The sequence below is a fragment of the Pseudorasbora parva genome, chromosome 3 (genome assembly GCF_024679245.1).
Source record: "Pseudorasbora parva isolate DD20220531a chromosome 3, ASM2467924v1, whole genome shotgun sequence".
In the NCBI taxonomy this organism is placed as follows: domain Eukaryota; kingdom Metazoa; phylum Chordata; class Actinopteri; order Cypriniformes; family Gobionidae; genus Pseudorasbora; species Pseudorasbora parva.
The window spans coordinates 12,943,587-12,957,118 of record NC_090174.1 but is presented as its reverse complement, the minus strand read 5'-3'; the positions used below and the strand labels follow the sequence as shown (position 1 = coordinate 12,957,118).

The 13,532-nt window shown below is 40.3% G+C and overlaps 1 protein-coding gene across 1 annotated transcript; it reads right to left on the bottom strand.

Moving 5' to 3' along the window:
• Positions 1-5: 5 nt before the first annotated feature.
• rnf224 (ring finger protein 224) lies at positions 6-6,217 on the bottom strand. The gene is made up of 3 exons (XM_067439970.1): positions 5,876-6,217; positions 4,866-5,076; positions 6-294 (listed from the first exon to the last, which is right to left on the bottom strand). Exons 1-3 carry the CDS (start codon positions 5,953-5,955, stop codon positions 13-15), a joined length of 573 nt encoding a protein of 190 aa, XP_067296071.1. The 5' UTR covers positions 5,956-6,217; the 3' UTR covers positions 6-12.
• Between the last annotated feature and the right edge of the window lie 7,315 nt (positions 6,218-13,532).

The following is a 13,532-nucleotide window of genomic DNA, read 5'->3' as shown; positions in this document are numbered from 1 at the left end:
TGAAATGTGAATCTAGCACCACCAGCAGCAGAGCAGGCAGTGCTTGCAGCAAGGGCTTCTGCGGAAACGATGCTCTGCCAGTGCCACATTGGCCCAGGCTGAAGGGGGTTGATCTGTGATTGGCTGCTTTATAAAGGAAGTTTTGGTCTCCAGTGGAGCTTTCTGGCTGTAGGTTCGCTGGTTTTCCACCTCCGCTTTAACACCGAGAAATGCTGCCAGGTCCAGGTCTAGTCCAGTGGCGCCCCCACGAGGTAGAGGAGTGTTCTGCCTGCACTGTGGACAGGGGATCCACATCTATGTGGAAGAGAGAAGCAACAACATAAGTGAGGTATAATGTAGTGTTGTATATCAACACATTAGGAAAGGTGAATGAATGAACTTCATTCACAAGTAATTTTGTCAGTATTGCAATTTTATTTTAATGTAAATGAAAATCTTAATATAGAATGCCAATGCTATATTAATAAAAACCTACAGTGGGGCAAAACAAGTAGTTAGTCGGCCACCAGTTGTCCAAGTTCTCCCACTTAAAAAGATGAGCGAGGCCTGTCAGTTATCATAGGTACACTTCAGCTATGAAGAAAAATACAGAAAATCACATTGTCTGATTTTTAAAGATTTTATTCACAAATTATGGTAGAAAATAAGTATTTGGTCAATAACAAAAGTTAATCTCAGTACTTTGTTATATACCCTTTGTTGGCAATGACAGGGCACATGTTTTCTGTAAGTCTCCACAAGGTTTTTACACTAGCCGGTAGTTTGGCCCCTTCCTCCATGGAGTGTTTTAAGGCTGTCACTGGGCAACATGGATTTTCAACTCCCTCCAAAGATTCTCTATGGGGTTGAGATCTGGAGACTGGTTAGGCCACTCCAGGACCTTGAAATGCTTCTTTACGAAGCCACTCCTTCATTGCCCGGGCAATGAAGCAGTGGGCAATCCAATGATCTAGCCACGTTTAATCTTCAATGCCCTTACTGATGGAAGGAGGTTTTTACTCAAAATCTCATGATACATGGCCCCATTCATTCTTTCCTTTACACAGATCAGTCGTTCTGGTCCCTTTGCAAAAAAAAATACCCATAGCATGATGTTCAGCACCATGGTTCACAGTAGGTATGGTGCAACTCAGCATTCTTTCTCTTCCAAACACGACAAGTTGAGTTTTTACCAAAAAGTTCTATTTTGGTTTCATCTGACCACATGACATTCTCCCAATCCTCTTCTGGATAATCCAAATGCTCTCTAGAAAACTTCAGACAGGCCCGGACATGTACTGGTTTAATCGGTCTGGCACTGCAGGATTTGAGTCCCTGGTGGCAGAGTGCGTTACTTTGTTACCAGCTCTCTGCAGGTCATTCACTAAGAACCGTGTGGTTCTGGGATTTTTGCTCACCATTCTTGTGATAATTTTGACCCCCATGGGGTGAGATCTTGTATGGAGCCCCAGATCGAGGGAGATTATCAGTGGCCTTTTTATGTCTTCCATTTTCTAATAATTGCTCCCACAGTTGATTTCTTCACACTAAGCTGCTTACCTATTGCAGATTCAGTCTTCCCAGCCTGGTGCAGGGCTACAATTTGTTTCTGGTGTGCTTTGACAGCTCTTTGGTCTTGACCATATTGGAGTTTAGAGTCTGACTGTTTGAGGCTGTGGACAGGTGTCTTTTATACTGATAGGTTCAAACAGATGCCATTAATACAGTTAATGAGTGGAGGACAGAGGAGCCTCTTAAAGAAGAAGTTACAGGTTTGTGAGAGACAAACATCTTGTTGTTTTTGTAGGTGGCCAAATACTTAATCGCCACCTTTCTGGATTTGTTTTCTCATTCTGTCTCTCATAGTTGTAGTGTAATGATGAAATTGCTATGATGAAAATTATAGGCCTCTCATCTTTTTAAGTTGGAGAACTTGCACAATTGGTGGCTGACTAAATAATTTTTTGCCTCACTGTATGTTAAAACCTTTATAATATAGATTGGAATAAAACTGAAAACTGTTAAAGAAGTGGAGATTTTGGTCTCACTTTGAGAAGATCTGTATTGTAATTGAATCCATAGACACAAATAGATGCTGTAATGAACACTTTATTGTGTATTAAAATGGACCCTGTTCCTGAAAAGAATTGTGGGTGTTGGATTGTCTAGCCTTAATACAATTCACAAAACTTTAATCATAGTGTAAAAGACATTAAATACTTTGGATGTAATCCCTGTATGTAATTTGGCATAATGGGTAGAAAGTCCAACCATACCCTATCCATAACCACAGAGGTCAAACTCCACCCATTATGTCTAGAGAGGTGGAATTTGACATCATTTGGCTCTGCAGTGAGCACCACTTGGGTATTTTCGGCTCGTGTCGGCACAAGAAGTTTGTAGTCTGTTTTGTGCAAACCCTGACCCACATTCGATTCTAAAGATTTAATTTATCATGTCAGTTACAGTGCTGATTGTCTACACAACATTGAAACAAAAGGTACCATGTTGTAATTACCGTAATTACAAGATTTCAATTTGGAAAATGTATTCACGTCCTCGTAGAGCTCACTTGCAACTTGTACCACATGACCGCTGCACCCTCTTACTGCTGCAGATTAATTTAGGCATTGATAGTGTTGCCATAGAAATGCATAATTCCCAGTCCAAAGATGTAAACAGCTTCGAATAGAATGTCACGTATTGTCATCTCGAGACAACGGCAAATACAAGCAAAGGCATTAGTTAATAAAGTGAGATTAAGTGTATAAAGTATATTTGTTATTTAACTTTTAATTACTTTCATTTTGAGGAATACTGAATATATTTATGTGCAAGTGGGATGAGTAAATGCATGCTGACATTTAGAACTGCAATAACCATCATTTCTTTATGTCTTTCAATGAATTTCTTTATGACTTTCTTCTTTCTGATGGATACAATCTGAGTTATATTAATAAATATCCTGATGCTTCTGATGGATACAATCTGAGTTATATTAATAAATATCCTGATGCTTCTTAGCTTTATAATGGCAGTGACAGGGTCCATTGAGTTTAAAGCTGAAAAAAGTCCATCCATCATAAACATACTTCACATGGCCCCAGGGAGTTAAAGGACAACTCCGGCAAATGTTTAAGTTTATCTTGATCGTTATATCTTTGTGAGTACAGTCTATAGAAAAAAAACTATACTGGATTGGTCCTTGCAACACGTCCGTGGGAACTCCGTTGTAGCCGGAAAAAAAGGCAAATCCAGTTGGGAAGAGTGTTGTGTGTATGAAGAGGCTCTGCTCATCGGTTCTCTGTATCGAACGTGTCCAAAAGTAAAGGTTTTTGATTCTGTCCTGCTGATTCGAGAACCGCTGCACGTTCAGTTACACGCGCATGTTCAGTATCAGCTGCTCATGAGTTCATCAGATCTCTCAGCAAAACATGTCTCAGTTCAGTGAATGGTTGGAGTTACAACATAAAATTCAAGATATTAGTTTATTTCTATTCAGAGGGACAGTCACTCATGTCAGAAAGTGAGCAACTAAAGTAACTTATGGGATCAGCGCTGATTAGAGATGCAATCCGTTTCGAATTATTCAGTCCGATTTGGTGAACTGGTTCACTAAAAAGAACCGGTTAAAAAGAACGAATCGTTCCTGAACCGTACATTATAGAGTGATGATCCGATCTAGCCTAGAAATCTAGACGCACCCTAGCGGCAGCAAATTTAATCTGCCCGCAAGTGTCTTCTAGGAACTCTCAATACCCTTCTGAGCTGTATTCCCCTCACACTGGACGGGCCAATCACATCGTGTATAGAGTCGGCAGGCGGGGCCATAATGACGACGGCCGAGTTGCGCTTGCGTGCTTGTAGTAAACACAGAAACTGGCGAACGGCGGCGGTCTTTCGAATCAGCTTTGACTGCGATTCTGGAAGACTTGGAGTTAAGCTTTTCTCTGAGAAAAGAACAAAGAACAGCACTGAAGTCATTCTTAAAAAGGGAAGATGTGTTCAGAGATTAGCCGACCGGATACGGCGAATGTTTAATCTCTCAACAAGCTCCGCTTCACCTTCGTTGCTCTGGTTGGTGGTAGCGCTATCCTATCGGAGTTTGAAAGACAACCGTTTATCCGCCCCTCAGACTGAGCCCTGTCAAAGGTGAGTTTCCAGACCAAACATCTTGATGTGGGTCTGGCTTGTCAGGCTAGATCCGATCGGGCTCACAAGAAGAAATGGTTAGCGTTTGTGCCTTTCCGAATTGTGGCAACAGAATGCGAAAAATTTGCAGCGAACACTTGACTGACTTACACAGACACAAGTCACACAACAGCGGGCGGTTGAAGAAAAATGCCATTCCGTGGTTGAAGACGGGTGCAACCACTGTGGAGCCGTCTAACACACTGTTTAGATGAATTTAAACAATGGCTAAGTGGCTAAACGCATCTCGTTGCCATGTAAGTTCCCTGTTCATGTTGGAAAGACATTATAATTGCATTTTGTGTCTGTTAAGAGGCACAAAGACACCCTTTACGTTTATGCCCCCAAAAGCTGCCGTTTTAGCTGAGGGGGGGCTCTGGGCATTAACTGTAATAACTCTGTGTTGCAAGGACCAATCCGGTTCGTTGTTTTTTTTTAATAGACTGTACTCACAAAGGTATAACGATCAAGATAAACTTAAAAAGTTGTCCTTTATAATAGGTCTTCTGACACTTTCTGCGTAAGTTGAATACGGAAGGGGGTTTGTCGGAAGCTAGATATTTTACTTTATAAAGTTTTAAATATGGGTATTTTCTCACAAAAAAACATTGATTCGCCATCGCTCATGTTATCAGTTAACTGACTATAATAATCACTAAATTTGTGATTAAGCTTTCAGGCAGTTTGAGTCCTACCTGCTCGTTGATGAGGGTGTCCAGCCTCTTCAGACAGGCCTGGCAGAACGTGTGACCGCAGTAGAGTTTCCGAGGGAGTCTCTCTCCCAGGTTATACGCACTGTAGCAGATGATGCAGTCCAGTTTGCGGCTGTCCCTGGAGTTCTGCGCCCCAGTCTCCACATCACCCTCGACAGGAGCCTCGGACACAGGCCCATCCTTATCCGAGATCCTACAGAATGAGCTCAATATGATACAAACATCTCTCTGTGTTTGCCTGAGATGTTTAGTGCTGACTTTGTAATGATTGCATTGTATTTTAGGTACAGTCTACAAAAATATATTTGGACAATATTTAAGTTAAAATGTTCCCTAAAATATAATAGCAACTTCATAAATACACTAAAATGACTTTGACTCCAGATGATTAAAAAGTATAAATGCCACAGAGATACCTTTTGAGGCCACTACATTTTACCCGCACAATATTTTACTCTTTTAGATACACAATGTCAGCTGGTAAAGAGTGTGTAAGCTGAGCTGCATGTATCTGTTTACTATTAGTGGCCAGCAGCAATGAAATTTGTATACACACGAGGTTATGGTCACATATCTGTATATCATAGGTTTTGTCTTCATACAAATGTTTTTTTTTTTTATTCCCAACCAGCTGTCCCAAACAATACAAAACATAACCATGATCATACAACATGCTCAATCACCTTATGAGAAATATTTAATGGAAAAACATTTTATTTGCATGACTTGTCAAAGTGATGTCATTGTTTGTACTCCATAAAAAATTATATTTCATGGAAACCCTCATTGTATGTATAATATATGATTAAATGATATGAAACTTTAATATAAGAAACATGCATAATCTGGAAAAGAAATGACAAAAATAAAAACGACATTTTTGTAAATAAATTACCCATGTCCCCCATTCATTTTAATTAAGCAGAAATGAAAATATGCCATTTTAATTCATAAGACTCCTGTGTAAAAAAAAATCCATGCAGAAGGTCTACCTTTCCTCTTCTTTCTCAGGATTATTCTCTGTGCCGTTGGCCTCTTGAGGTTCTGTCGTTACGCTCGCAGATCCATCCATGTTTAATGTACGAAAAGTCCAACTTCGGTTAACATTTTACATCCGACTCCTTCTTGGTTTCTTCATGCTTCACATCCTTTGTTAGATAGTTTAACACTTGAGTGCACCTTCTGTTGCTTTCTCTGAAGTTGTCCCCGCAGTTCCCAGCAGCACTTACACTGCCGTGTTGCCGTTCGCTCTCTCTCAACCAACCAACAACAACTGCCTCTCTGAAATGGAGGGCAAACAATGGTGTGCTTCCCTAGAGCCTTTAATATTTAAGTACCGCCTGACGCTGTGAACCTATGCCTTTACACACACACACTCACACAATTGCACGTTCAACCTTCTGAAAAAAAACAAACCCTCAGTGATTGTGGGAGGAGGGTTGGATGTTGTTGAGCAGGTATTCTATTAATTAGTCTAGAGTTGCACTTTTATGCACATTCTCTTCTCGGTATTATATTGTTATTCTCTCATAGGCTACTAATTTTCCCACAAACCACTTAATGTTTCCATTCTGTTTCCATATGATAAGGAACAAGTTAATCAATGATCTAAGAACAAAGGAATATGCCATAGATATAGCGGCCTCTGAAAAGATTTGGGTTTAGTTCTGTGGAAAAACATGAAATTGAATACATCAGACATGTTTAGGGTACAAGAAAGTAGAATGGGAGGAGGGAGTATTGCTTTACAGTCACAAAACAGGCTTGAAATTTGAGCCTAGTCACCCACAGACAGTCTGTCATCAGTGTGTCCCAGCCAAATTAGTTCTCAGACCTTCATCACCCCCACACCGCAGGTATGGTATTTTCCTTTTGGCTATTATTATTGACCAGAAGAAAGTGAAGTAGAAGGGGTTGCAGCCAAAAAAGAGTTAAGCGACACATTAGATTTAACGAGAGCAACTGAGATTTGATGACCTGAGCTTCCTGAGATGTTGGGGGTCTATAGGGGGGTTTGAGCTGAATACGAGTTATAAATCAATCTGGAGCCTTAGGAAAATAATAAGTAGCTGTGGCAATCAGGGTGGTGCCGAGGGCTGTGGGAACGGAGTGGTAATGAGGCTCACCTGCGTCTCACACTAGTCTCGAGTCCAACGGAGTAGCTCCGGAAGGATAAAAGGAGTGATGACAATGTAAAACAAGACTGTACCAGGCCTGAGACATTTTAGTCTTAATGTGTCGTCTGTGAGGGGCTGCCACTTTACTTTAGTTTTGTTCTGTATGTTTATTTTGTGATTAAAGTTATGTTTAATGTTCGCCGTTCCCACCTCCTTCTTTCCTGTGCCTCAAACTTTGTTACATTGTCGCTAACACTCGGAAGTAAGGAGCGGAGTGCTGTTGAAGAGCTCTCGCTGCTGAGGAGATTAGGGAGCATGATGTAGCAACGACCGCCAGTGGCTGCCTGAGGCGGTGCTGCTGAAGCGATGAAGGTGGGACAGATGGAGACCGGAGATCGGACCTGCTGCCCTCCATGATGGGGAGGAAAAGACAGAGCGATGAAATGTGGAGCTTAATGCTGGGTTCCAGTGGCTGGAGGAGCAATCGTCGTCCACCAGGGGGCGGAGGAGTAGGAAGCAATCCTAAGAGAAACAGCCAGTACAATCACATGGCACCAGAGGGCCTCTCCGCTGGTTTGGACACCACCCCCTAGTGGAGGTAGTAGAGTGCAGTCTTGTGGGTGCCCCCCGGCCGAGGAGGGTCCCGCTGCGGCTTGGGTGTTCCTGTCATGAAACAAGAACGCCTAGGCATTCTCGCCCCCCCCCCCCCCCCCCCCCCCAAAAAAAAAATCAGTTCAATGGAAATCCCACCCTGGAACTGATTCTTAACATTTCATTGACCAAGTCAATCCCAATAACGATTGCCTACACCCAACCCTGATCCCTAACCGACCAGTCACTGTAACCTCAGCCAATGAAATCGATTGCAGGGCGGGATTTCCGCTGAACTGGTTTGGGAAAAAAGGATCTAGGGCAGAGCCATGGAGAGATTTGTGTCCTCAACGTAGAAGATAATGAACATATACTGCACAACCCCAACATTCTCATTAGATTTAGCTACCATGGAGCCTCCCTGAAATGATTGTGTTGTATCAGTAAATTAAACCTAGTCAAACTGCTCGAAAGCTGGCTTAGGCATCTCGATGCTAGCTGACGTCTGCCTATGCTTAAAGTTAGGGCCGAGATATAGACATATCCTACATGGAAATGTAAGCTTAAGATGCTTATTTTGAAACTTCTGTTTGAGAAAAACTAACTAGCGAATGTTGAACATTTGAATCAGGATGTTGAAAGCTAGCAGTTCAACAGAAGAGACGAAGAAGAAGAAGGGGGCGTTCCAGTCTGCAAAAACAGAAACCCTCACCAGCACGATAACGGCCATTTGTGGCCACAGATGGATGATATTGCCCTGGCCTGCGAAGGCCGATGGGGGTATGTGACAAACAGGGTGTGGCAGAAAGCTGTGGGAACGGAGTAAGCCTGGTGGCATGAGTGTTAATCACACCGGTCTCGAGTCCCACAGAGGAGCTCCAGGAGGATAAAAGGATTGACCTCAGTGAAGGATGAGAGAGGACTAGGCCTAGGACTTTATGTTGTGGTTTTATTGTGATTATTATGCGGCATTTGTCCCATAAATACTGTTCTTTTAAACTTTTTATTCATTAAAGAACCCTGAAAGCATGTATCACGTTTTCTACTAAAATATTAAGCAGCACAACCATTTTCAACATTGTGATGTTTATTATGATAAATGTTTTTTGTCATCATATTAAAATCATCATTTTAAAATCATTTCTGAATAATGGGATCATCTGTGAATGATCTCCTATGAAACAGCGTAAATTACGTAATTGAATCTCGCTGTGCTCTCAAAAATTGTTTGTATACACACTATATGGACACAAGTATTGGGACACCTGACCATTACTAGCCTGACGTGGTCATACTCAATTCTATTCAGAATATGAGTCTGAAACTGCTCCACTGGGCTGTGATATGAGGCGTGTTTCAACCGAACCAGGAAAGACCTCAATTGGATAGACCTACAACCAATCATAGCAACAAAGCGACGCATTGTCAAATGTTAGCAGGCAACCTTGCCAAAATAACACACAGTTTACCCCCCAAACGCCATTTTTCCCCCGGAGAACCCCCCGAGAATCTATTGTTTAGGGCTAGTAGTTGGCAGGTTTTGTTGTAAAAACTTGGCAACCCTGTCTGCACACGCGCTGAAATCAGGCTGGAATAAACGATCTTTGCCGTGTTGTAAAAAAATAATAATAATTTAATGATACACAGAGTACTTGAAGTACATGATCATCATTTTTGAGAGAAATTGTGAAGGTGAATGCATATACAAACAAGCTCTCCGTTTAGGATGCGAAAAAATATAACCCAAGCCCCTTTGATGACGTGCATGATTACGTTACTGTTGATCATCTGTCCATCATCGTCTGAAGCCCGCCCTGATGATTTCATTGGTCCGAACAGTTTCTGTTCGGGGATCATTACTCCTCTATGAAGCAATGCCAGACCGAACTGCCCGACCTAAAAAATTGTGGGCGGGGCTAAGTTCGGCTGGCATCCAGGCTTGACCATTACACCTACAGGGACTGTAATGTCATCGCATTCTAAATACATAGACATTATTATAAGAGCTTCCCCTCTTCTGGGAAGGCTTTCCAAAAGATTTTGGGGTGTTTTTTGGAGAGAACCTTAGCTCATTCATAGAGCATTTGTGAGCCCAGGCATTGAGGTTGGATGAGAATGCCTGGCTTGCAAACTCCATTCCAGTTCATCCCAAAGTTGTTTGATGGGGTTAAGGTGGGCTCTGTACAGGCCACTCATTTCTTTCACAACGAATTTGTCTTGGTATGCTGAAGCATTAGAATTTCCCTTCGCTTGAAGCAAGAAGCCTAACCCTACCCCTGAAAAACAGCCCAATACCATTATCCCTCCAACAAAATGTACAGTTGGCACAATTCAATCAGACAGGTAATGTTCTCCTGGGATCCCCAGACTCGCCCATCAGAAGCATGATTCATCTAAAAGAAAACATGATCCTCCAGACCAGCCAACCATCTTCCATTGCTTCATGTACTTTTTTGTGAAAAAAAAAGCAGAAGACTAGACTATGCAAGCTTTGGGACATACTACTTCATCATCTTTACTCTAAACTAACCAGGAAGAGTAGACAATTCTGAATAAAGTCGTAGTTTTTGCTATTTTTGGACCAAAATGTATTTTCGATGCTTCAAGAGACTCACATTAACTAACTGATGTCACATATGGACTACTTTGATGATGTTTTTATTCCCTTTCTGGACATGGACAGTATAGTGTGAATACACTTGCATACGCTCTCGCACTAAATATAAAATATCTTAAACTGTGTCTGAAGATGAACGGAGGTCTTACAGGTGTGGAACGACTTTAGCGTGAGTCATTAATGACATACAATGACCATTTCATTTGTGGGTGAACTAACCCTTTAACATTACTTATATTTTAATTTGCGGAGTAATAGTTGCTTTGTACATTAATGGGGGGAAAGTTCTTATGTTCTGCATTATACAATTTGCACAAGCAGATGGCAGCATACAGCAACCCTTGCCGTAGTTACACTAGCAGATTGTAGCTGTGAACTAAATTCTTCTAAATATTTTGTCACAAAATATTAAGAAGAATTTTCCTTCGCTTTGCCATCTCTGAATGTTGAAGCTATATTGTATGCAACAGTGGGATGTGACAGAACCAGGTGGGGTAGAATATTTTCCTCAGAAAAGCGTTTTGGCTTGCTGCAGCAAATTTGTATAATCTCTGTTTTTACACGCAGAAGTAATACTAGCTCACAATGTACTTCTGCTGGCAAAATGAGGGCAATCAGACGTCACTGGATCTATCAATCTTCTATTTAGTGTGTGCATGTATCTGTGTGTTTTGTAGTTTCTCCCTGCATGGGAACTCACCTTGGTGGACACTACACAGATCTCAACTTTCTCATGCACTCTTGATCGTTATCTGATGTGCAGGGTTGAGCTGCGGTAGGAAATGATGACATGTGCAAATCCCACGACATTGTAAACACAGAAAAAGGTGATGACACTTTTTAAAATGAGATCTCTTTATTCGTGTTTTAAACTGAACCCTGAGCCATCTACCCTGAAGACAAGGCAAAGAAACTTGTGCAGAAAGTAATCATTCAGCACCCTGAAACTGAATCCAGTATGCTGATGTCACCACCCAGTCCTCAGAGGCTTTAGGCTGCACTAAATATGTACCTTTTTTTTGTTTGTTTGTTTTTTTGGAATGAAACTAACAAGACCAAAAGGCAACCACTTGTAAAGAACAAAGTTGCCACATTGTGGGTTTACTTTTTAAATAAATGTTGACCCTTTCATTAATTATTTCTGGAAAACATTATCTAGATTTTTTAAAGATTATTATTAGTACCATATTATGATGCTAAAATTTAAATCCATTTTCATTCTTTATTTTGAAATTATTTAACGGTCCACGTATGTGGACACCCTGCAACAAAGGCGTAAAACGGGACAAAAAGCCACAGATGACATTGTGTTTTTATTATGTCATATTATGCTATTTATATAAGCTCAGTTATTAAAAACATTAATAATACAATAAAACAACAATAAAACATATATTGTAGGAACTATAATTGTAGTTACATATATGCGGAAACCTAGCAATATAGGCTGGGCTGGGTGTACTCCTCAACACTGCTCTCACTGTCACTTCCACTGTCCTCTGGGATATTCACTATTATTCTGGACTGAGTGCTTGACCTGCTGCTCCTGTTTGTCAGGCAAAATGCAAATATGTAAGGGTAAAGTTGCCATTTAAGGCTGTAATATGTCATTTTGAATAGTTAATGTTGATATATTTGTTAAATATCTGTTTTATTACAATATAAGACAATTCAAAACATATTTGCAAAAATAGAACGGATAATCTAGCAGGTTACAGAAATCAGACTTTATGAAATCTGAATGTTGCATGACGTCTAAATACGTGGACAGTTCGTTTTGGGTGTATAAAAACTAGATTTTACTCAAAATGTTTCTTTATAAAATACAAACATATTCATTTACTGTACATACTAATTTTTTATACTCAAAAATACTAAAAAATACATACTTTAATTTTTTAGCTCAATTGACCTCCTTGCATAAAAGTTTTTCACTGTCAGCCATCTTGGATTAATGATGTCATCAAGCAATGAATATTTGGAACACAAGACAGTAGCCACTGTTACAATATTGCTGTCAATCTACTGACACTGCCCTCGAGTGGTTTGGAGAAAAAGGAACATGATAAATCAACCCTAAATGGAGTTAAATGAACTGTCCCCAAATGTGGACACCATGCATGCAATAATCTTTCTTAAATATTTTAAGTAATTTTCCTATACATAAAAAAACATTAAACTAAAAAAAAAAAAAGAGTTCACACTCCTGCAATTTACTGTATCGGTTGGGCAAAGTCTTTATTAGATAAAGTGAACACTCAGCACAACAACAGGATAATATTAAAGGGTTAGTTCACCCAAAAATGAAATGTATGTCATTAATGACTCACCCTAATGTCGTTCCTTACCCGTAAGACCTCCGTTCATCATCAGAACACAGTTTAAGATATTTTAGATTTAGTCCGAGAGTGTGTCCAAGTGTATGCACACTGTTCATGTCCAGAAAGGGAATAAAAACATCCTCAAAGTAGTCCATATGTGACATCAGTTGGTTAGTTAGAATCTCTTGAAGCATCAAAAATACATTTTGGTCCAAAAATAACACAAACTAAGATTTTATATCCAAGTCTTCTCTTCCGCGTTTGTTTTCAAACCTCAAATAAAGATTCAAACGGTAATGAATCAGCGGATGGATTCATGGTTCGGATCGCGTGTCAAACTGCCAAACTGCTGAAATCACGTGACATTGGCGATCTGAATCATGAATCAATTCGCTGATTCATTACCGTTTGAATCTTTATTTGAGGATTGAACACAAACAAGGAAGAGGAGAAAATGCTGAATAAAGTAATAGTTTTTATTTTTGGACTTTTCTTTACTTTTCTAGAACAAACAGTAATCACTGGAGGTCATTTAAAGAAAAAAAATTCTACCCAATATATTTTTAGAGCATGGCATAATTGTAAAAACTTTTATACTTTTTAAAATATATTTTTTGGAGTGCTCTGCAGCCGCAAAGGGGCACTTATACTCTGAATCATAAAATGGCAGACATCCTACGTTGACTTCAAAAATCAGGTTGAGCAGAGTTTACACATCTTTATACAAATGAGTAGCGAAGCAATGACTAGTACCAAATGGAGGGAAGACAATGGAGCTCCTATGATCCATCTCTTGATCCAGTTGGATACTACAGTGATTCAGTGACCCCCAGCGAGTCTAACTTGTAGTGCTGTGGGTAATGTTTGATTTTCTCAGGAGATACCAGCCTCTACCAGCTGGGTGTATCATTTGATTAAAATAGATACACGTTTAATAACTAAAAAACTGTGTTTAGGCTCATTTCAGGAGCAAGTCACTGCAGATTCATATCCTGGGAAACAT

Excerpts from the sequence above, each read along its gene's own strand:
- rnf224 (XM_067439970.1), bottom strand. The coding sequence starts at position 5,955 with ATGGATGGATCTGCGAGCGTAACGACAGAACCTCAAGAGGCCAACGGC. Across the intron at positions 5,077-5,875 it reads CCTGAGAAAGAAGAGGAAAG|GATCTCGGATAAGGATGGGC; the intron begins GTAGACCTTCTG and ends CTCATTCTGTAG. Across the intron at positions 295-4,865 it reads ACACCCTCATCAACGAGCAG|ATGTGGATCCCCTGTCCACA; the intron begins GTAGGACTCAAA and ends TCTTCCACATAG.